Source organism: Perna viridis, chromosome 3, assembly GCF_037379345.1.
Source record: "Perna viridis isolate PV_CMFRI_1.1 ecotype Kerala chromosome 3, ASM3737934v1, whole genome shotgun sequence".
NCBI classification, from domain to species: domain Eukaryota; kingdom Metazoa; phylum Mollusca; class Bivalvia; order Mytilida; family Mytilidae; genus Perna; species Perna viridis.
This window is the reverse complement of record NC_142447.1, coordinates 25,298,239-25,323,375: the sequence shown is the minus strand read 5'-3', so window position 1 is coordinate 25,323,375 and position 25,137 is coordinate 25,298,239. Positions and strand designations below refer to the sequence as shown.

General features: G+C 31.4%; 1 protein-coding gene across 1 annotated transcript; it reads left to right on the top strand.

Annotated features, from left to right (window-relative positions):
* The first annotated feature begins 570 nt into the window (after positions 1-570).
* LOC148621584 (structural maintenance of chromosomes protein 5-like) lies at positions 571-24,580 on the top strand. Its single transcript, XM_088576117.1, has 25 exons — positions 571-786; positions 4,880-5,074; positions 5,458-5,557; positions 6,660-6,785; positions 7,439-7,648; positions 8,217-8,378; positions 9,240-9,311; positions 9,599-9,660; positions 9,845-9,920; positions 10,828-10,945; positions 11,646-11,800; positions 12,166-12,374; positions 13,374-13,557; positions 13,843-13,901; positions 14,473-14,539; positions 14,881-14,982; positions 15,617-15,684; positions 15,985-16,108; positions 17,147-17,269; positions 17,769-17,894; positions 18,223-18,318; positions 19,890-20,117; positions 21,169-21,348; positions 22,263-22,358; positions 23,657-24,580. Exons 1-25 carry the CDS (start codon positions 659-661, stop codon positions 23,786-23,788), a joined length of 3,198 nt encoding a protein of 1,065 aa, XP_088432243.1. The 5' UTR covers positions 571-658; the 3' UTR covers positions 23,789-24,580.
* Positions 24,581-25,137: the final 557 nt, after the last annotated feature.

The window sequence follows — 25,137 nt, the reverse complement described above, 5'->3', positions numbered from 1 at the left end:
GTTGGTACTATGCTTTATGTTTGTTATTCGCTGTCTGCAAAGTCCCTGTCCCTGAGGTGTTTTGTATTTACAAGTATAGTTACCAAAAACATGCACGGCTTCATGTGTTTATTTTGTTTTTGTTGTTTTGAAGTGTGTGGAAAAGCTTCCAAAAATGGAACAACACTACCGCAAAAGAGCTATGTTACTACGATTTTTATACATGTATGTACTGCACTGGTTTGCTTGAGTTGTTTGATCGGGTTCACTTGTTTGTTTGTACGGCTGTTAAAATATCGTATCTTAATGATACTACGTGTACATGATATGCACTAGGTTCTCCCCTATCAGAAAGCAATATTAAGCCAAGAATTAATTTTAACATTACCCTTTTTTAACATTGAAAAGATCAATTTCGAAGATAATCATATTCGATCTACGAGGGGAGGCATAGACCTATACAGGTCTATTGTAGGAGAATCATGTATTTTTATGTTGTCGGAGAGGGAGTTTCATGATAAGAGGGGTATCTTTTTGAGCACAGTTGACGTAGTATACATTACGGGATTTGTACTCAGCGTTTTGAGTCTCTCCTAAACCGGAAGTAGTTTCATTATTTTGCCGCGAGATTTTGCTGTCAGACAGAGCACCGAACATTCTTCAGAAGATTTCAAGAGGCATGAAGACTCAACAAAAAGTTAGAAAATCGCACAGTTCCCAAAGTCAATTGTCTTATTCAATTAACAATAATACAGAAGTTGTATTCAAGGAAGGTGCAATCGTCAGAATCAAACTTGAAAACATTTTGTAAGTGGAACTCCGGTGTATCCAATTCATTTTTGCTCTGTTATTCAACCACAGGCACTTGTTTCATATCGGAAATACTGTCCCTTCCCTTCCGTATGATATAAAACAAGTGCCTGCGTATACAACCTATCCTATGAAAGACTCCAAATTGATGAAGCCTAGATCTGAACGAGTTTTCTGTATCTGTATAGGTATGTCTTATGGTCCTCTGTAGGCACTTTAAAGACAGAGAGAGTGCTCAGTATTTAAGTGGTGCAGAGCTGCCCAAATTGCCTCTAGGCTCTTGCAAATGACTGTGTCTTCATCCAGCTGGTTCCACTCAGTGTCAGATTTTTGGGGAAAAGCGTTTCTATGATTGCTTTGTTAGTGTAAAAGTTTTGAATACTTATTATAGTTTATCTGATGGCATACTGTGCTTTTGTTACTTTCAAAGTCACTGAATCGGAATGGTCGTATCCTAGGCTTGTTTTGGCTGATTGGCTCAATGTAACCGGCAGCAGGTATAAAGCTGGCACTAAACCCTCAACCACCTTGAACAGGAAAGTTAATTGTACCTCCTTCCTTCGCTGTTGTAGGGTTGGAAAGCCCATGTCCTTGAGCGCACAATATTTAAAGATTGATTGTGTATTCAAAATGTACATTGCTGTTTATGTTTGTATGAATTATTCATAGGTAAAAATTTTATATTTTTTCTTCAATTGCAGTAATTATAACTTTATTCTTTTTTTATTTTTCCTTTTCATATTTAACACAAAAATTCAAAAGATATTCTATCAAATTATGATAAGTAATTCTTTGTCAACATTATTCTTATTCATATAGACCTGTGTTCTTTATTGATGTTTTACCTCAAAATTTTTGCTGACAGAAGACCGATTGGAAATGACAATTCTTCATTTGTTTTGGACTGCAATGGCTCTTTTGAATGTGATATTTATTTGATTCAGAGCATTATCTATAAAACTCTTTTTCTAGTCTTTGTAACTTTAAATATATTTATAGATTTAGAATTATTTAATTAGGTACATGCTCAATCACTTGAGAAAAATGGAGAAGTGACTTCTCTTTCTGAGAGACACTTGTGTATACGCATCATTCACTCTGATGTTTTTTTTTAATTATATTGTTATTTGTTACTTTCATGCACACAATTTAAGCAGGCATTTTTTTGTTTGTTTTCCTTTATTGAGCTAAATGTTACTTTTTCTTTTAGCTACATACATTATGTATGTAAGTAACTAAATATTTTGGATGAAATGAAATTAGTCTACTGACTGAAAAATTGACTGTAATATACAGTCATAAAATTGAATTTCTATACTTCTACCCCTTACCAAATTTATTACAGTAAAATAAATATATGATTTAGTAAAGCAAAGCTTCTTGTAATGAATTGTCCTAATTATTTTGTCTTTAGCAGGACAGGAATAGACAATTTCAGGCAGTAACATTCTGTTGGAATCTTCATTTTGTTCTATTTTGTGCCAGGTCCCACTTAATCCATAAAGATTTCTTGTTCAAAATATCCAGTCTCTTGATATAAGTTGATCAAAAGTATCAGTAATCATGTTCAAAATTTATTACTGATAAATCAAGACCGAAACTTTGTTGACAATGACACATATTGTAGCAGTCGGTAGAACTTGTCTCAAGCTTAAGAAATGTTCTGTTAAAATGCAGAATTTACTGTTCAGTTATGAAACAAGAAGATCAAATGAAACACTTTGGGTTTTCTGCCGAATTATCAATTAAGATAAACAAGTCCCAACAAACCGCACGACAAATTTGCCCAATTTTTAACGAAATGTAAACGATAGAAATGAATATTTGTAAGCTTGATTGAAGAATATTCATTCCGAATCCTGTCTTAAATGTGTGAAAAGAAAAGCTGATAGAAATACTTGCTTGTAACAGAATATTCGAAAGATTCGAAGATTTTTACAATTTATTTTTTCTCGAATGGATGCCATTTTTGTTTGAATTGTTATCGGAAGAGAGATAACTCTGGTCAAAATTTTGCTAAAAGACGAAGTTCAGTCCTGACTATGGGCGATCTCTGAAAATGAGATGGTGACTTCACTTTGCTTTTGCTCTCACCTGAGGCCGAAGTTAGCAACCCTAGGGTGACTATTTCGCACTAATCACCCAGTAGGGTGAGTCCTGGGTACATGTACATGTAATAGACTTCAAAAACTTTCAAGAAGTTAGTAGTGTGGAGCTAACATAGTTGACAGGAAAAAAACATCTTATCCTTGTTATTTAATGTTGACTCACTAGTTGTTTTTTTGTTTTTTATTTATTATAATTATGTTAAATTGAAGTTTGTTCGTGACAGAACCCCGTAAAGTCCATATTTGTTCATCACATCTGTGGTACTATTTTTAGACCTAAGGACTTTTACTATCTATTTCTTATCTGGTTTCCTGCCAAAACTCATGTACTACAACATGGCTAAGTAAACAAAAGATGGCCACTTCCTTTCTCTTTTCAGGGTGTTTAGGAAGTACCTGATGAAATAAATATTGTTTGGGAGTTTAATACATTCTTGTATAGGGTAAATCAGCTTCTTAATGTTGTGATTGTGCTTCGTTCAACTTTGCATTTATGAATAGTCACATGCTATTGGCCAGGGTTGAGTTACCTTTGACCATAGTCAATTTTGATTGGTTCAGTTAAGGATATTTGTATCTGATTGACACCTTCCTTGAAATTAATTTGTGGCTAGAGGGGATGACTAATAAGAATCTTGTTAACAATGTCATAATTAAACATCTGTGCGGTTGTGTGGTGATCAACTGACCATATGGTGTTTACAGCTATTGGTTTCAAGAGTAAATACAAGAGTAAGAGTAGGATGTCATAATGACTTCAGGGCACACACGTTTCTTGTCATAACTGATTTTTAATCCTCATATTAAACTTTAAAGTACAGTGCTGATTGATAACAAGATAGCACAGTACTGAGGTCAATAGCACAGAGCTCAAACTCGATAGCGCTGTAAGGGCCTGGGGAGGACACTGTTGTATTAATATTAATCTGCAGGATTCTTGAAGACCCAAGCTCCTGTGTCCTTGACCTCCAAAATTCATTGGAGACCCCTGAAAAATGCAACAGTGGAGCCTTGGGGACTTGAAAATTCACAATCCAATTGCCTAAGTCTACACTGATAATGCAAGTACTCAACATGAAGTAAATTTGCCCAATTTGATTGTTGAATCCAAGCCGTCGGCACAATTAAACAGCAGTTGAGACGATCAGCATGTGAAATCAACATTTGGCAAATATTATATGAAATGATCATAAGAAAATCATGAAATAAATATTGATTAATACTTCATAACTGTCCTGCAGTGAGTTATAACTAATTAAAGTCCAGTTGATTATCAGAAACACTCATCGGAGACATTGTGTACAATTTATTCATTTAAATTTCTAAAAAATAGACTACTTTGTGCGAGGTTTGTCAAGGAATTGTTTTAACATCGGTCGGCATCAATTAAAGTTCGAAATTGTTTAACAAAACTAATCATTGAAATACAAAATATATACAGGTTATATAATTTGAAACATATTTAATTTAGAAATGTCTCCGAGTAAACTTGAAGAATTTTTTAGCGGTCGAAAACAACGGGCTGAAGAACACTGAACAAGGTTGCCGTCTTGTCCTGGTTTACTTAATTACTTGATAAAATAGTAAATGATATTTCTATATGATATTTCCCACTCCTTGGACGTAGCTGCTACGTAAACTCATCAACAAATGATAAACATGTACAAAAAAAATAAAATGTACCAAATTTTTGATGATATGACTAAATGTTTTTCCTAATGGGAGTGCTATGAATTAATGGAGGATATACAACTGAGAAACAGAAAGATAATATATTTCGGATCTTATGATGAATTCCCTGTTATGCAGTTATTCGTGGTTGGTGTTGGCTGGGTGGAATATTGGTGTTACACACTGACTACGTTTCACTCAGGTTGGACTTAAGTGTTAGAGAATCATTCCACTCTGAGTGTAGTGTATAACAAGTAAATCCAGTAAAGAAGACATGTTCAATGAACTTATATGCACATTTATGTTTTCAGAACATATGACTCAGTTGAGTTTCATGTTGGGCCATACTTGAATGTTATAATAGGACCAAATGGTACAGGGAAGTCTACAATTGTATGTGCAATATGTATTGGTCTAGGAGGAAAACTGAGTTTGCTTGGAAGAGCTCAATCAGTGGCTGATTTCATCAAGTATGGCTGCAATAAAGGAAGGATTGAACTGGAATTGTAAGTGATGTAAAAAATATGTTGAAATACAAATTAGAAGATTTTAAATATGTGAGTCTTACAGAAAGTAGGGACTTAATCAAACATATTTGTTACAAATACTTAAAATGAAAGTACTGTACATATATGTAGTTTCGATGAAACTGCGGATAATGTATTGCATTTCAATGCATTATGCATACAAACATAGTTTAGTTTATTCCACTTAAGGGTGTGATCAACACTTATTTAGCAAAAATCTTAGCAGCACAGTGTATCAGTCTGGTTTAATGCAGAGCTTGCTGTATTGATCAAATATTCTTGACCTAAAATGCAAAAAATATCTGCCATAGGAGTGAAACTTCAATTTATCTATCTATACTAGTTTGATCACTATTTTACAGGTTCAATGAAGATGGAGACAACTATATCATACACAGAGAGATTCACAAGGACAATAAATCAGTATGGACCATTAATGGCAGACCTGCAACTCATAGATCTGTAAATATCTCAACTAGTAATAGATTTTGGCTTGACATGCACCTGTCCACAGTCAGGAGATGTTGATCATTAATGTGTCTTCATATCATTATTTGACTTTTATTTTAAGAAATGTCATTGTTCTGTTACCATGGATTTTATTACTTTTGTTGTTGGGGCCTTTCAGAGCTTACTTATGGGTGTGTTTATACTTGTTGTACACCTTTTGGTGATCTTTATTAGTATTTACTATTGTTTAAAAGGTTATACCATGGTGCGTTTGTTGCATTTCACCATATCTGTTCCTTTTTCTGTTAACACAGTTCTTTATAAGAAAGTTCTGACCTAAAGCATTCATGTACACAAAAAGTTTAAAAAGCTTGTTTTATCTTCAGTACAACATCTTTGGAACTTCCACATTGATTTGAAAGTGGACATTTGAGAATTATATACATACAAAAGGTACATACATGTAGGAAAAATTCTAACACATGTAGCTCATATGTTTTGATACACCTGAAAAACATGTTTGTCATATGTTCAGGACCACCATGAAAACATACATACTAGTTTTGGACTGTCAATCTAGTTCATTGAAACAAGAAGTTAAAAAAAAAATCATAGAATAATTTTCAAAGGACTTAATGTATGAAGAGTTTGTTGTTTTCGTATGATTTTTGAAAACTCATGTTTTCATGTGCTTAATGATGCAGAAGAACATACACAATCATATTGGTCCTAAACATATGTTGCAGAAGAACATACACAATCATATTGGTCCTAAACATATGTTGCAGAAGAACATACACAATCATATTGGTCCTAAACATATGTTGCAGAAGAACATACACAATCATATTGGTCCTTAACATATGTTGCAGAAGAACATAAAACAATCATATTGGTCCTAAACATATGTTGCAATTTTTCTTGTAATATGCGTCTATTCACTTAAGAACGGCAGTAGCAATTATATTGAAACTCTTTTTATATTAAAGTTTAAAAAAATATGCATTTTTTTTTCAGTCCTTAAAGGCTTTGAAATAATGAGGTTTATGTAAGGATATGTTCTTTAATCATGGTAATAAGAGTAAAGATGTTATGATTCTCTCCCTTTTAACAGGTGGATGATTTGGTAGCCCAGAAAAACATTCAAGTTGGTAATTTGTGCCAGTTTTTACCTCAAGAGAAAGTTGCTGACTTTGCTAAAATGACTTCAGAGGAATTATTGGATAATACAGAAAAAGCTGTAAGTTTCAACATCAAGGAATGCGGTATTTACTTTAAATGTGATAAATGTCATAATAGGTAGTGGTATCTTTAGAAAGGACTTTGACTTTGGATTTAGATATGTATGGTTGGTGGTATTTTTTTATTAATGATGTTTAATATGAAATGGTGAACTGCAATGTCTATCTTTCATATTCAGTCATCCCATGCAGGACCTGGGTGTTATAAGAATAAGCCAGAGGCAGACCTTAGCTTGTTACAGAATGGAGCTAAGAATACTTCAATCTGGTCTGAGCTAGACATTATAAAGACAACAAACAATCAATCTTTATTCCGCCAACATTCTACTAAAGTTATTTTTCAACACTTTCGTCATTGTAAACAGTCCTGTAATATATGTACAGGTTCGGAAGCTAGTACACAAAAAACTGTCACTATTTTTATTCCATTCCACTTTATTGTTGGCTGTCATTAAGTCATGTATAATAGACAGTCAGTTAACTTTCACTTTAACAAATTTCATTCATGAAATTTATCAAAATTGTGCCTGTAGCTAGCAATTACATAATTTACATTCAAACACTTGTTTTATTTTAATCCCATGTTGGCTGTAAGTTGTGGTTGAGGCAGTACTAATAGGCGTATCAGTGTGGAAGCTGTTGTATATTTCAGATTGAAACAGAACTGTATGAAAATCACCATAAGCTGAAGAAGGCCAGAGAACAAGCCAGAACTTTAGAGCAGGGTTTTGGAAACCTTCAGGAAAGATTAGATCAAGAAAAACAGAAAAATGCTCGATTAGAACAAGACGTCAGAAATTTTGAAGAAAGAGAGAGACATTTATCTAAAATAAGAATATTACAGATGAAAAAACCATGGGTGGTTAGTAAAAGAATATTGTCATATTTTCTCAGATAAAAATCACAACTGTAATTTACAGATACTTCAAAACACCTTTTTAAAGGTTTGAATATCTTTTCGTCTTGTGTTCACTATGCCACAAAAGATGACTGCAATTGATACAGGAAATAAGGCCCATACAGTTAAAGAAACAAAATTGTTTTTAACTTCAATATTTTTTATACCAAATTCAATGGGATTTAATATTTTTTAATTGAATCTTATTGTGTATTTTGAGCTTTGATGTAGCCCAAGTTGGTATTAATTAGAGTATCAAATTAAAATCAAGTTTTATACAAAAAAATATGAAAATTTTTGGGTTCTTTAAAATGCTGAATCTAACTTGGCATGGAGTTTTTTTTTTATTTTGGTCTTATTTTTTAATTGGCCCACAAGAAGAAATTCAAGAAGAAAGGGTTGGAAATCAAACTATTGAATTTAAAAAAAAATAAGATGCTTGTGGTTCTTAAATATTCTGAATTTTTAAAGTTGGGGTGTGGGTGTATCACTTAAGGCCATTTGCTTTCAGATTTATTTTTTGTTTTACCAGGAATATGATGAAAAGAGAAAGTTGTACGAGCGTTATAAGACAGATAGAGATCAAAAGGCAGATGAATACAAACAAGCAAGACAGATGTTTGCTCCTCTTCAAAAGAAACTTGATGCCTCAAAGAAAAGGAAAGAAGACATTGACAAAGAAATGAAAGTTAAGGTAAAAATGATTCCATTAACAGACTTGATATTCTTCTTCTTTGAAGTGGAATTCTGCTTTTGATTTAACCACTATTTTTCTTTTTAATTCACTTGCAAACAAAATTAGGTGTGTATATAGAATTGCCCTGTCTCTGTTTGTCTGTTCAGAAAGTTAAGGACCATAAAGAAATGAAATAATAGTCATAGGACTCAGGGGTTTCATTATTTTTTTTTACAATACAGGTACCTTTGGATCTGTAGGAGGTACTTTTCATCATTTTGTTTAATAAAAATGTTTGAAATTTTAAAATTCTGGTGGTACCCTATAGTAGTTTAGAGCGGTAAAAGTACCTGATACCACCTCTTAATGAAAGGCCTGAGGACTCCAAAGGGATATAATCCAAATAAAGGATTTTTTCATTATTTCCCTTCATTGTCTTCATTTTGTGAGCTTGTTAACAGTATTTCTAGTTTTTATTTACCAATAAATAAAATGATTTTGCCAATTTCTGCTTTGTTTTTTTTACATTGTAAAAACATGTCTGTTTATATGATAAGCAGATGTTAAATGATGCGTTATATTACCACATACACTATTTCTTAACGAAATGGCAGTTGAGTATTTTCATGAGGACAAAAAAACAAGACACAAGGTTTAGGGTAGCAAGTTCAATGGGAAATTTGGCATACACATTATCTGACATTGTACAGAAGTCTAACTTGGTCTGCTCAATTTTTCTCAACCTTTAGTATAAATTAAAAGAGATATGAAGTGTTGTATTTAAAAGCAGTATTGTCTTGAACATATGATAATTGCACAATGTTATTACACATGTACATGTATGCCGTGACTTATTGATAACCTCTTTTATTGTATCAGACTGACTCTTTGAGGGAGTTTGCCAGGAAAGCTCAAGCCAACAGTAAAGAAATAGAAGCCTATACTGATAGGGTATGTATATAGAAAACCAAGAAAGTACAAATTCTTTTGTTTTATTATATGACAGTATGTAAAAATGAGTGTATGTTGTTTTTCTTTTTTAAATGAATTGATACTATGGTCATGGAAGTGGTGACTATAAAACTTTTTGAAGTAATTTTTTTTCCAGTTATGTCTTTGAGTTTTGTATAGATTGAATTGCCTGAATATTACTGAAATATTCAATATTTACACAGTGACTGGTAAAGATTAAGTTGTGGCATTTTAAGTTATTACTGCTTAGGAATTATTCTTTTCAGACACAAGAGGTACAGGGGGATTTGGAATTTAAAAGAGATGAAGAGAATAAAAGAAAGAAAAGGTATAATGTTAAAAATAATTTAGTATCAGAATTTCTTCCAAAAATAAACCCATGATTAATTCAAAAGAAAAAAGCGTACAGGTGAAAATGATCATGGACTGTTGTGAACATTCTGTTTTTGTTTCCTTCAATAATATATTAAGCTTCTTTTTATTCTCTTTCAACATTAGTTGTTTCATTTCAGAATTTTAGAATTGAAGAAGCAGATAGAAGTTTTACAGCATGAATTGGCCAATACTGTGCAGACTGAAGATATTCAGGTAAACCAAATTTCAGCTGTGATAAAAGTAAAAGCAAAACAAATAAAAAAATCTATTAGAAAATATAATATTACTACAAGTTTTAATACGGAAAATAAAAGAAACAACATGAAATATGACAAAGTCCTCATAACGATAATCAGTATAATATACATGTAACCTTTGACCTTAGAAGTATTTAGAGCCCGATTTCAGTCTGACAGGAGGTTAAAACAGGTTAACACATATAATACTGAGAAAGTATCTTTACTAGTTTTGTATCTTAAAAAAAGGAGTTGCTCACATTTTGAAGTTTTGTTATAAAAAAAAATCCTAGTTGGTAAAATATTTAAACATATTTTACCCCGTCCTGTTACAGGTTTTAATTGCCTCATTTTATCCATGTTATAGTTAATGCATTTATAGAATTAATGCTCTTTGGGACCATTTTTTGTTGATTTCAATATTCAATATTTTCACAAAATTAGAAATTCCTCAGAGGGCAGCAGTTTTTTATGTTTGAAACTCACTCCAGAATCTGAAGACATTTGTCTCAGAAATTGCAAGAATCTGGCTTTATCAGGAATAAGTAATATTAATTTTTTGCAGATTCTGTCAAGTGAACATATTGACAGGTATCAATTTACACATTTTATAATTATGATTAATGTCATATAATATTAAGAGTGAATTTTGTGGATACTATTTTTCTGTTTGTTAATTAGTACAGCTAGAAAATTAATACCTGTATAGTATTTGAAGACTTGGAAGCCTGTCTGCAGCAGTAATGAAGGAAACAAACACACATTGCTGTGAACTTACATATCCAAACTATCTCAATTTTTACAATCTATGAAATAGATTTTAGTACCATCTCAACATTCTTTGAAATATAGGTAATGTAGAATTATATTAATAATTTTTTCAGCCCCAAATAGACCGAGTTAGTCAAGAGATGAGAAGAATAAGTCATGAAATGGAGCAAATCTCACAAGATGGTGATCTGATTAGAAGAGAAATTGTCACTTTGAGGAATGATATCAATGGTAATTCTAATTATTTATTTATTCACTGTAAGAAATTTGTCAAGTTATTAGGTTACCCTAAAGTAAAATAATTTATGATGAAGCCCCAATTTCTATCCTTGCTTGCATTATTTTCTTCAAGCTTAAATATATTGTTGACTGTCAACACATCTTAACATTTTGTCCAACAAAACAAAACAAATCATACACATTTTGATAATGTAATGAACTGTTGGACCATACCTGTGTGGAATTGATTTTAATTCAAAATATTAATTCATAACATTTGAGGAAAAACTTGTGAGTATGAGACAAGATTGGTCATTTGGTACATTGTATTTCCTGAATGAATTAGAATTATCTACTTACTGAGAAAAAAGGATGTAAATTAGTTTTTAACTCTCTCTGCTATCTTGTTTAAATGCCTTAAAGTTGAATTTTAATGTTCGTGACAAGGGGCAAAAAGATTATTTTAACTTATCTTTTATTAAATCTGAATTTCTCATAATTTTATTTGAAGCACTACGCCTTAGATTTCAACCAAATAAAAAAGTATCTTCCTATTATGGAATTATATTGAAATTTGATAGGAATATTTTTTTGCTCTGACTTGTAGCAAGCGACCTATATTCCAAATACAAGTACTTTCATTTCAGTGATTAAAAGTAATGTCAACCTTACTGAAAATAACAAAGAGATGTTTTGTTGTATTAATTTACAGCAAATCAACAGCAGTTAAGAGAAATCCAAGATGTTGAAAACCAAAAACTAGAAATTTTAAGGCAAAAACACAAACATACGTATGATGCTGTAATGTGGTATAAAGAAAATAAAGATAAATTTCAAGGAGAAGTTCATCTTCCTATGATGATGTCGGTTTGTATTAGAAAATGGTATTGAAGCATGTTTCTCAAACCTACACTGTAAAATGGTATTTGTTGTTTATGCTTCATTTTAGGTTTTTTTTTTACTCAAAATACACAAGAAACTTGATCAAAAAACAATGTTCAATTTGTTGCAAAATCAGTAAGTTGAGTGGATGTTATGAAACTTAAATATTATTTAACATGCCTGAAATAATTGATAAGAAATACATGGAACTTTGTTTCTTCATTTAATATTTTTCTCCTTCATCGCAAATGTTAACACACGTGACTGTAACACAAAACTGTGTTGCTAACTGTACTTTTTCATAACCACATAAAAAACATATAATTAATAACAGCTTTGAATTTTTTCAGATAAACCCTAAAAACAGAGCATATGCAAAATTCATTGAAATGCATGTATCAGCCAATGATTTAAAGGCCTTTGTGTTCGAAAATACTGAGGACTATAACTATTTTATGAATACGATGAGAGATGAACAGAGATTGAAAGTGAATGCATTGAAAGCTCCAAAGAAACCTGTCAATGAATACCTACCACCAAACAGCATTGATAGATACAGGTAATAGACCCTTTCATACTGTCTTTACAATCAGACTCAGTCAGTGAGGTAGATGCATTATTTTCTCATTAAAATTCTAACAAGAGGTAAACAAAACATTTACAGGAAAGTGGTGCATTTACCATATGCTATGGTGGAAGTGCTGACTGAACCTTCTTTGAACTAGCACTAAAGTGTCTAAATAGTTCCATTCCACTCTCAATCTTTTTTTTATTATTATTCTTTTTTATATGTGTTTTTCTCTGTTAAAATGTATGTGCTGCATAGTTGATGATAGAAGGAAACTCAAATGCCTTTGAAAGACTGAAAGTCCTAGGGAAACCCCTGTAATAGTGTTCTGTGTGATTCAGTGGTAAAGTTCTTCCTGTGTCTTCAACTGAATGAGCAGAAGAATGTTGTTGTGTTATTTATTTTCAAATTGTATTAAAAACTAATTATACACCTACTCAGTAAGTGGTTGGTATATTTGTATCACCTCGATTGTCATTCTGTCCATCTGAAATTCATCCCAATTATCTCAGCACCCAATAGATGGATTTATTTCAAATTTGCTGTGTGGCTTATTCTATATAGGGTTTTGTTGTAAGGTATTTTGGGTGCTCTTGGATATCAAATTCCTGTTTCATGGCACTTTGCCATTTCTAACTATATGGAATGGTCAAGAATTTTTTGTAACAAAAATCTCAGCTCCAAATAGATGGACTGCTTTCAAATTTAGTGTGTGGCTTCATATTGATGGGTCATACATTATAAGTGATTTTAGGAACTCTTCCGTATCAACTTACTGTATAAGTGGGGATATACTTTGCTGGACAGCATATGCTTCTTAATGTTAACATCACCTAATGTTGAGCTTTTTGATAAGGGTGATGATATTTACACCTGTCTATTACAGCAACCATTTTGAAATAGTTGTACTTTTTCGGTATGATTAATGAAATTCAGTTGGGTGTTGTTGAGCTATATAGGTAATTATGAGTATATTTATCTTTTTCACAGACAATATGGATTCCAGCATTACCTGAAGGATTTTATTACCTGTCCGGATGCAGTGATGAGATACCTTTGTGCTCAGTATAGAGTCCATACCATACCTGTAGGAGATAAAAGGAGTAAGGAGCGTGTCAAAGAGATCACTGATAAATGTCCGGAGTTCTCAATGTTTTATACTGATGAATACCAGGTATTATTAGTTAATTGCTCTGTAATTTAAGAGATAACTGTATTGTATTTAAAGCATTCTGGACGTTCATCTTAAGTATCATAAGGTAAAGTCAGTTTGTGACTGTAATACTATATTTGTTCAACAGTAGTCCAGCAGTTCTAATTACCCAAAATTTTCTATTTAAAAATTTAACACTGTTTTACTTGGCAAATGAAATAACTATATTTTAGGCTCATAGTATGAAATATTACAAGGTTTCATCTTCTTCCTTAAGGGCGTTAAACATATATTATTGTTTTTCAGTACCAAGTGAAAAGATCTAAATATGATGGGTCCATGTCATCTAGAAGTTCTAAAATAAGGTTTGTGGCAGTTATATTAATGACTTAAGTATGTCACTGAGCTTCCTCATCATTTGGCGGTATCATAGTCCTTTTGGTTGGGATATGGAAAATGTTGTGGTTTATCAAACTATATTAGCTTTGATTTACTTATTTAACCAAGTTGCGAAGGGTATATTTTTGAGTTGTCATCCATTCGTCTACTCAAAAGAATTTCAAGAAGCTTGGTTTGTATAGAGGAAATAATATATAGTTGTGCAATATTACTAAAAAGTTCTGATACATTCAATGGGAGTTGTGATCTTTTGAATTGAAGTTTTACACAAGTTCAATACAGAATCATCTCGTCATTGCAACATCTCTCCAAGTACTAAAGAGTATTTTTGCCATTATTTTAGACTGGGGCAACTTTACTGCCTGTATAATGTCAGTTTATCTATTTATGATTTTCATATTTCATTCATTACTTATATAGACTTTCAAACTGTCATACATGTATGAAATTTAAATCTGTTTGTATGCACTTTTAAGTTTAATATTTAAAGGAATACAAAAACCTGCTCCGTATCATCATTGTTTTTGTTGTTTTTAGGGATCCATCATGGTTGATTGCCTCAGCAGACAATTCAAGAGAAGTCCATCTACAAACTCAAATTACAGTATGTAGTACTATTGTTCATTATACTCATTGAATTTAAAGCTTCAGCTGAATCACTTAACAATTGATGTTTTTTTTAAGACCAACAAAAATGTTGTTTTGTATTTCATTAAAACAACAATAGGTTTCCCTGGGTACATGCAGTGTCAGTAATTAAAAATTATACAGAATAAATCACTTAGGATCGAGAATGGATATTTTCATGAATTGTGCACATGCATTAATTACTGCAATTAGAATCTGATATTGTGCCTTTGAATATATATAACTATTCAGAAACTTGCTGTGCAATGTTTAATTCATGTACAAATGATAATTTTGCATAATGTTTGTTTATTTTAGGAGTTACAAACACAGTTGAGAACAAAGGAGGAAGACTACAACAAAAAACAGAAAATCTCCAAAGAGAAAGATGTTGAACTTACCAAGAAAAGGGAGGAAAAGGTTTGTTTGGTGACAACAAATTCTAAAAAAATCAGTTTGTTACTAAATTTCTTTCATTCTAATAGAGGAGTCGAATTTTCATGCAACTCATTAACCCTGGGTGATTAAATGGTTTCCATGAGTGTTTTTAGTCAAATTCTGTTTAAAAACATTTCTCCCCTCTTCCTATCTGAAGAAGAAGTGATATGTCCCTTACTTTTGACATTGTGTGTGTTGTTGCTTAGTCTAGTGACTCTGAGAGATTGTAAAGGATACATTACAAGTAAAATGGATTCCTCATTCTCTGGTAGATGGACTTTTTATGCAAATTTCCAAGGATATAATTTAAAATGTTGTCATTCTGCACCTGTATTTATGCTTTTGATCAAAACAAATTTTGTTTTGTTTTGTTTTTTTTTTTGCATTTCCATTAGTATAATATGAATTTTGACTTCAGACTTGAATGTATTTGGTGTTCATATTACATGTTAATTGTTATTGTTAGAATATATGTGTACCTAATTGCCATCTTTGATCTCGGTATTTTTGCTGGATGTTACATACTAGCAAGTAGATGAAGTAAAACAATTTTTTTTTGTTATTGTTTGTGTATCATATTAGAAATGAGAAGGTTTTTATCTTTATGTTTTTACAGAAAAGTTTACTGCAGAAAAAAGATGTGAAAAAAAGATTACAGTCTCAGATTGAATCAAAAAATCAGAGGTAAGTTATAGAAACAAAGATAACCCTGCACAAGTGTATGAAAAAATACTGAATTTAGAATTGAAAACTAGATGTACTAAATAGGAAAGATATTTTAAGTATTGTATGTTCTTCACAAAATTTTTATTTATCGCAACATATTGACAATTTTGCATATTATTTCTTTATAAAAAATAGACATCTTACCATCTCAATTTTCACCAATCTCATTTTGACCGCAAGCCAATTATAGAAATAACAATATTAACAGTAATTTCTGAGACAGTAAGGAAATATGTCTATGTATTTTTTTTCTTTTAGAATGAGAATGGAGGAAGCAGAAGCAGTCAATCTTCAAGTTGAAGAAGAGGCAGCACTCAAACAAATCAGGGAACAAAATAACAAAAAGTGTAAATCTCTTCAGAGATTGAAAGGAAATACTGTGGTAAGTGTACTACATATACAGTGGAGCCTCTGAAAACCGGCTGCCCATGGGACCAAAGAAATCGGCCGGTTTTCAGAGGTGCCGGTTTTCGGAGGTTCCGGAAATTTTGGTATCCGTTCCGTATATGGATACCGGAAGTACATTGCAAATTTCAGAATGATTTGAAAATTGTAACACCGGCTATTTAAGGAAAACCATTTTCAAGCCATAACTTTAATTTCATTTACTCATTTTACAATAGAACACAAGCGGTCAGCACAACCTATTTTGAAGTTTTCATTTTCTGTTTTTAATAGAACACAAGCGGTCGGCACAACATATTTTGAAGTTTTCATTTTCTGTTTTTACAGAATCGTTTGAAAATGTGGTTATCAAAACAATTTTTAAATTTAACATTTGTTAAAAAGTTAATTACATATAGGATCATGGTTATTGCCCTCATTATCTGTGATAATTAATGAATAAAAAAGTGTCACTCCTTGTTAATGCCAATCAAGATCGGTGTTAGCCTTTTGAAGTACTGATTTATTGATCTTACCGTGATTGACATGTTTACAACATGTTACACGGCTCATTGATTTTACTTGTCGGCAAACTTTTCACCGGTTTTCGGAGGTTAATTTTTACAAAGAAATGGGTTTTGGGACCGAATTTTGCAGCCGATGTTCGGAATTCAGAGGGGCCGGTTTAGGGAGGAAATTTTGACTTAATTATATAGGGGAAAATTCCGGACCAAAACTAAATGATCGGTTTTCGGAGGATTCCGGTTTTCAGAGGGGCCGGTTATGGGGAGTTCCACTGTAGACATGTTTTTTATCTGTTTACAAACAAAATTCTGGTTTTTACAAATTTGATTCTAGTTTTTTTTTGTGATTCTGATTGATTTATGTTTTTATGTGTCCGCTGAGTAAAATCATGTCTGTACACAGAGACTTAAGTGAACTATTGACAAGTTACAATAAATACATAATGTTTATCATATACCTCCTTTGCATAACATTTTATAAGATTTTAATTTAAATATCCATTTCTCTGCAGAAATGTATTGAGTTAAGCACAGAGAAAGTTCGTCTAGCTCTCAGACAGGCTATGGTTATCCACGAACATGATCAGGTAGAGGAGGAACTCCGGGAACAGTCTGGTGTACTTCAAAATTTTGAGGTAAATTATCACATAGAGAAATGGGTATTGACCAATATCTTAGAATGGTTTTGTGACAGGTGTTTTTGCAATATGCATGTGTTTTGTCCATTTACAAAGCTTTCTTCAAACTTTGTACTGACAAAATTTATTCGAAATATCTGTATTGCCCTCCTAAAACATGGTGAGGTGGCCTTGAACTAAACTTGAAATAATCCTCTTAAAAAATATTCTTATTTTTGAAATAGAACAACTTATGTAAATATAATTGATTTATATTTATTTTTTGTTTGATAGAATCCTGCTTCACTTAATTGTGACAAACAGATGAACAAATACAGTTACTGCCATATTTATAAAAATGCATATGAAATTACTAAATTTTATAATATGTTTTCATGATTTCAAATTTTTGTGTTTTTAGTTCCTTAGAAATGGTTCATTGTTTTTTATTTATATAAACATTTAAGTAGAATCCATAAAATCCTAGACTAGATACTTCATTTTCTTATTTATTTAGAGAGCATTTGAAGAGATTAAAGAGAGAGTGAAACAGGCCAAGGATTCGGCCAAGAGATTACTACAGGCAGCCAAACAAGCAACAAATACTGATGTAAATAATGAACTATCTCCAGAACTTAGAGCGGTAAGAAATTTTACTTAAATTGTTTGGTCATATGTAGAATATTTTTGTTATGCACTTATGATTTTATATGGTATCTTATGATTAAAAATGACTCATGGTTACTTAAAAACAGTACTCTTATATTTCAGAAATTGTTATGGGATGATTTTGAATTTCTTTTTGTATTAATCAGAATGATATTGCTTAAAAAAATAACATATGTCTAAGAAATGTTTACAATATTTTAATATTCAATGTTTTAAGACCTGATTGCATGACACCACAAAAAAATCAAATGAAAAATGATAAAGATTGATTGACTACCTGGCCAAAAATCCTATTCTTATAGAGTTTTGAAAGTTGTCCTTCCACAGTTGAAGAAATAGATGCAGCAATACATGAACAACAGGCCAGAGCAGATTCATTATTTCAGACTGACGAGAGGGTAAGGTCTCAGGATAATTTATAGAATCTATTTAGTGGAAATAGATGAAAAAATATGACACTGTTTTTCAAACATTAATTAGATCAATCGTTCAGTAATCCGTTTTTTAAGGCCATGATAAAAAAGATTCTAATCCAACTTTTCTGAAAAATTCGGCTGATACAAATTTTATTTCTTATTTTTTATTTTCCCTTCAGTAACTCACTCATGCTGAAAAAAACTAAAGTTGTTATGACCATCTATGTGTGCTTGGTGATTCATTTTTTTTTCAGCACAAAGTCATTGAAACAGCTATCAAAGTAAATATTTTCTACTGCTACACCTAAAGCAGTTTCATAAAAGGGGAAATTCACTAACACTACTTTCAGGCCTACTATTTTTTGCCTCTACACAGTTTTCAAAGAATTTTTACAAAAATGAGAGGATAAGGAGATAGTTTTTCAATCCAAAAATACAGAGCACAAGCTGTGAACAATGAAATATTTTGTCAGGAGTTTTGGTGGTACAGAAGGCTGTTATATGTTTGTATAAGTATCAAAGAGTTAAACAAATGCACTCTATATTTTCTCTATAAATATGTCTCATGAAATACGCTATTTTAACATATCTCAACTTAATTTTCTATTTTTGCATTATTTTCATCTACATTTGTAGTATAATACATGCATTAACAGCAATGAAAATTTGTTTTAACGAAGGCACATATTCACCTAGTGGTGAATTATGGAATTTTCAAATTTGAAACAAGTTTTTGGGGTTGATTTTGATATTTTCTAAACTTACTCATTTGGATCTATTTTAAAAAGAACTATTAAACAGTAAAATATTATGATTTTCAAACCTTGAGTTACTGAATAACGATAATTTTACATTGGACCTAGACAAAACGAGAAATATTTCCGGAAACTTTGAGTTGGGCAAGTTTTTTTCAAAATGCATTTTGAAAATTAAAAAAATCTGGGTGGACGTGAAAAATTAGGTCAGGCAGGGATGAGAATCAATTATTGTTCTTTTATGGCCTAATTCTGTTCTTTTTTAATGTGTTAAGTTTGGTGTCTGTTTATTTTTTGTGTCAAAAAACCCCAAATTAAACTCTATTTCTAACTACCTCTATTTACAATAGTTTTGAATGAGTAGAAGTGTGTAGTAGATATGAAACAAAGTGACTTCAGGGCTTTGTCATTCAATTGTTGACATGGCTGTATAAAAGTTTTCTGCTAACACATTGAAAATTTGACTTTAATCCCTTCATAGTTTATTGATTCTCATGCCTTTTTTAAAACAAAGGTGGGAGGGGGGCATTAACTTTTATCATCCCAAAAAGATGGTGAGGGTGCTTAAACTTTTTACCTTGTCCTTAGAAAAGTAAATGAAGGAGGTGCTTTTTGTGTTGGTTTTCTATTTTATTGATGAAGCAATAAAAATGGATAATAAGACAACCTTAAAAGAAGTGACTGAGAACCAAGTATAACTTCATGAGGCCCAAAGTTTTACTAAATGCTCTTATGCTACATCAAACAATTTATTTGAGTATAGGGTTTAAAAAATAAACAATTGTTTTACCTTCTTAGGTTATAAGAGAATACAGACAGAGAAAGAAAGAAATAACCCAGTTAGAAAAAGACTTGGCCACAAAACAACAACAATTAGATGGTCACCAAGAAGAAGTAGATAAAGCTAAGAGAGAGTGGCTGGAACCATTACAGAGTCTAATAGAGAAAATCAATGAAAATTTCAGTTATTTCTTCTCATGTATGAACTGTGCTGGAGAGGTTGACCTTAAAATTCCAGAAAATTCGGTAAGTTTTTACAGAAAAAAATAGGTCTTGTGTATTGGTTTCTTTCCTATTTACATATTCATTAACTTTTTAAAGTCATTCAAATTGCCAGTTTTATTCCATAGCATACCTTTTCTAAACCTGGCAAAGTTTTCTGGCTTCTTGCATAGCAAATTACTATCCTGTTTTGTTTTGGTCCCACTTCTTGTTTCTGTTTGTTGCACTACTATGGTTGTATAATGATACTGATAGGTTTCATAATGAGTGAAAGATGACTATTGCTAAATCACAATAAACAAGCCTCGGCTCAATATTTAGTTGAACATATTGAAAATAATTAACAAAAGTATGGTCTGGGCTTTTAGCTTTATTTCCTAATTTTAACCCCTCATTACATAAATAGGAATGCCTCAATTCAAATGTTGAATTCTTTCAGATGTTATATTGGAAATCTTATAGTTCTTATAAGTGACAAGAAGTGACATAATTTTTTCTTATAAAATATAGACTTATCTTTATGATTTACTTGATCAAAGCTATTGTTCTTTCTTCTTTGATTGATATAAACAACTTTATATTTTATATATTATTTTTTTAAATTATTTATTGTGCATTTCTATATAAATTAATCTGTCTGATTGGTTAAAATAGTTTTGTTATATCTCAATGGTTAAAAAAAATATTGACACACCCCTATTCAGTTTAATTCAGAGCTACTTTTTTCGTGTTTAAATATAAGAATATGTTTTAAAATTAATTTATAAGAATTGGCAATGATAAAAATTTTGTCTATTGAAAAATAGCATAAAATTTCCATTTGCATATTTTGTTTATTGCACTTCACGCAATAGCTGTTATGTTATTTTTCAATAGGCAAAATTTTTATCATAGCCAATTCTTAATTAAAGTCATAAATATGTGATACATAAGTTATAACATATCCATATCACCCTAGTATCATCCCTTTACTAAGTGGAAAACTATAAGTGTCACACCTGATTATTAAGTAACTTTGTAACAAAATAGAAAGGAAAAAAAATAATACATAAAATGTTTGGCTTTTTAATTGTAGGAGGATTATGAGAAGTATGGCATCAAGATCAAAGTAAAATTTAGAGATGCTGAATCTTTAAGGGAGCTAACTCCTCATCACCAGAGTGGAGGAGAAAGAAGTGTAGCCACTGTGTTGTATATGATGGCCTTACAGGAGCTAGCTAGATGTCCTTTTAGATGTGTTGATGAAATCAATCAGGTATGAATAGACAAATTCTCTTGTTTAGGACTATAACAACTCTGGATGTATAGTTAAGGAGTTTACATTACGGTACCTGAACAAATCTGTGCAACTAGAATTGCGATTGGTCATCAGTTCGTTAAACCAGTGATTGCATCATGTGACCACTGACCAGTAAATATATTTTTCAGATTCCATTTTTTTTTCAATTTTTAGACATAAACTGTGCAAAAATGCAATGATTTAAACATCAATATTACTTTTATTTTGCATTTGTTTTATTTTAAAGAAAATGCAAAATCAGGATTTAATGTCTTAAATTTAAGACAAATTTAATATGGTTTTATATTGGATTTGTTCCAGTGGAAATTTTAGAATATAAAATTCACAGATCATCAGTCAATTGTCATTGGTTATTGATCCATCAGTGATGGTAAGTGGTCATCAATCCATCAAATAGTTGTTTGGATCAGTTCAGGGACTGTAATTACTTTAAGGTGGGAGAAATGGTGAAAGTAAGGCTTTTATTTAATTTGGATATGTGAAACTGTCTTTTACTTAGGCCTGTATAAAGGGTCTGTTTGCTATTCTGTTATTCAACCAACTCTATTTTCTGGTCCAATCTTAGTTCATGTTATCCAGTAATAGTGACTGCAAATGTTTATCCAGGATTTTATTGGGATGAAATATACAGTGATATTACCTTTTAGGAAACACCAGAACATTGCAAAAATTGCTGTATATCAGCTTAGAAATGTATTTCTGGTTTTTATTTTTGTTAGTAAAACTTAAACTAATCATAATCCTTATTTCTCCTTGATTAGCTGATATCTTTATTGAAATGAAAAAAGTAATATATAATAAAAAACAAACTTGAAGTTTCTAGTAAATCTATACATCTGTCTACATACAAAAGGTTTGATATCTTACAGGGTATGGACCCAGTCAATGAGAGGAAGGTATTTGAGCTTGTGGTACAAACAGTATGTAGAAGATCTGCCTCACAGTACTTCCTACTCACTCCTAAGGTATGTATAATGTTCTTCCAATGTTCCTGTGAATAATACAGCTGATATAGTCTTTTTAACAAGAGGCTCCTAGGAGCCTGAATCGCTCACCTGGTTGAATTTTGCCTTTCAAGGGCAATAAAGAAGTTGTCCAACTATTTTGACTGAAGAAAACTTCGATAGGACTTATCATAAGGATCATTTCAGTAAATGAAAGTCCAAATCTATCATAGTTTCCAAACATTGGCTGAAAACTGTAAAAAAAAAAAAAACAACCTGTCACGTTCCTCTGTCAAGGGCAATAACTCTTATAAGAAGGTATCTCACAAATTTTATGCCTGAAGACTTTTGTAGTCCTAAAAATAAGGATTATTTTAGCTACTGAAAGAATTCGGCTAAACCTAACTATTTTGGAGATATATGCGAAAACTACTGTCTGACCCCTATGTTCTATTTTTAGTAACAGTGGCCATATTTTTCGACAGATCAAAAATCCCCACATCAGTTCTATGCATGATACCCCAAGGAACATTCATACCAATTTTGGTTCCAATTGGACAAGTAGTTTCAGAGGAGAAGAATTTTGAAAAATTATTAACAACGGATGCCAAGTGATGGCAATTAGCAATTTCCTTTATCACCTATTATCAGTTACATCCCTATTAAGTTCCGAAATGTATGCAATCCAATTTTTTGTTTATTATAAAATTTAAAAAAAAAAACTGATTTTAAATAATTGCTAAATTTAAAAAGGAATTGACAGAAATGTCAGCATGTATATTATGTATATTTTGTAATGATTATTGTCACTTAGAAACGTAAGAATCAATAGTGGAAAAGAGCTCTCCTGCATTAGACACTGTAGTACATTTAACATTCAATACAAGGTGTCTAATTGGGGTGACATGCCTACTTTTGAGCTGTTACTTTAGTGAGGTAACTCAGTAAAAAAAATCATTTAAGCATGTCAGTTTAGTCAGGACCTAATCTAGAAATTGATGACAAGGATAAATTTTAGTAAATTCATTTTGAAAAATACCAATAAGAACATTTTTGTCTTTGTAGTCTACTACAAAAAACTTCTCCATGTCAAAGACAAACGGGATAAGTGTGCACAAACAAGGAGAATTTTTTTTCTCATAACTCCCTTTAGATAGGCCCTGAATTAGTATAAAGCGAGGTTTGTTTGTTTAATCAAATGTCCTCATCCTGAAATGCATAAAATATCTGACATAGGACATCAAACCTTAGTCAATTACTAGTAACTGATTCACTTTTCTAAAGTTAAAGATAATCACAGTTCTGTTTCATTTTTTCAGCTTTTATCAGGGTTGGAGTATGCTGACAACATGACTGTTCTCTGTGTCTGTAATGGGCCCCAGATGGTCAACCATACAGAATGGAACTTAAAAAAGTTTATACGGCGAAGGAGACGTATGGAGGATGATTAAACTACCACTATTATAAATATGATGGGACCAATAGAGGAAGGATTGGATGAATCCGAAGAACAACAAGCTAAAGAGTTGATATTCTTTAGATTATTATTATAAACAACATGATCCCATTGAGGAAACAATTGGGATATAATTGAAGGCAAGGAAATGATTGAAGTGAGCAAGCTGACCAAGCAGATACTATACTGTTAACTTTGATTTTGACTTTATTTCTTTCTGTGGATTGAGGTGGGTTCAGTGGTGTCACAGTATCTTCACCATTGCAATTTTTTTTTCTTTTACCAACTTGCCAAAATATTTTGAATAGATGCAAAGAAATAAAATTAAATAAACTAGAAGAATTCAATTAAATGAGAAATGAGTGGAAAATGAAATTCATTTTTGAAGTAGTGAATCTTGTGGTTTTACTGTAACTTGCTCTCAGATCATTGAATGTAACAATTTCAGATTTTTTCCTAGTTCGAATTTCCTGTAAAGAAATTTTTTTTAAATTGTAGAACCATTTTAATTTAAGTGTATTTTTAACGTGGAAAACCAGTTGTGAAACTGTTTATGCCAATATGAATGCTATTCTTTTCCAAGGATGGTAACAATTTTTATTCAATTATATTATGGACAGAGCAAACGATATCTTAAATCTTAAATAAAGTCTCTTTCCATTCAAATGCAAAGTAAAAAGTAGTGAGTGACATAGCTAAGTGTTTGATTTTGATTTTTTTTTTTAAGTTTGTTTACAACAAAATTAAAGATTTTATGAATAAAAAAGAAGTTTAAAAGCAGACTGTACACATTGTTTTTGAAGTACTTATTAAGTTAACTACAGAACCATATTTGAAGTTAAATTGACTAATTATGAACAATTTTGATGTACAAAACTAAAAAAAGAAAAAAATACTTTTACAGAATTTTTGGAATAATTTTGCATAATACTAGGAGTTATATTGTGGTTCTGTATAGCCATGAGAAGGTGGTGTTGCTGTATAATTTTTAATAAGATATTTGTTTTTAAAGTTTCTTTTTAATAATGGATAAAAATGTAACACTGTTTGATTGCATTGTAAAAATGGTGGAAGTTGGAAGGTTTTGTTGTGCCAAACATTTTGTATTGTTTGGTAATAGAAGTGCAATGTCTTGTACCAATAGTGCATTACAATATTGTTAACCAGAACTTGTCTTTATTATGCCTGATATATTGCAAGGTACTAACTAAGCCTTTGAAGTTAAGTGTAATCTTTGTCCTTATTTGAAATTTTTTTTATTAAATAAGATCTCAATTACCTGGATATTTGCTGGGATGTTCAAACTTTTGAATTGTAGTTCTTCAAAATGTTGAGACCACTAGA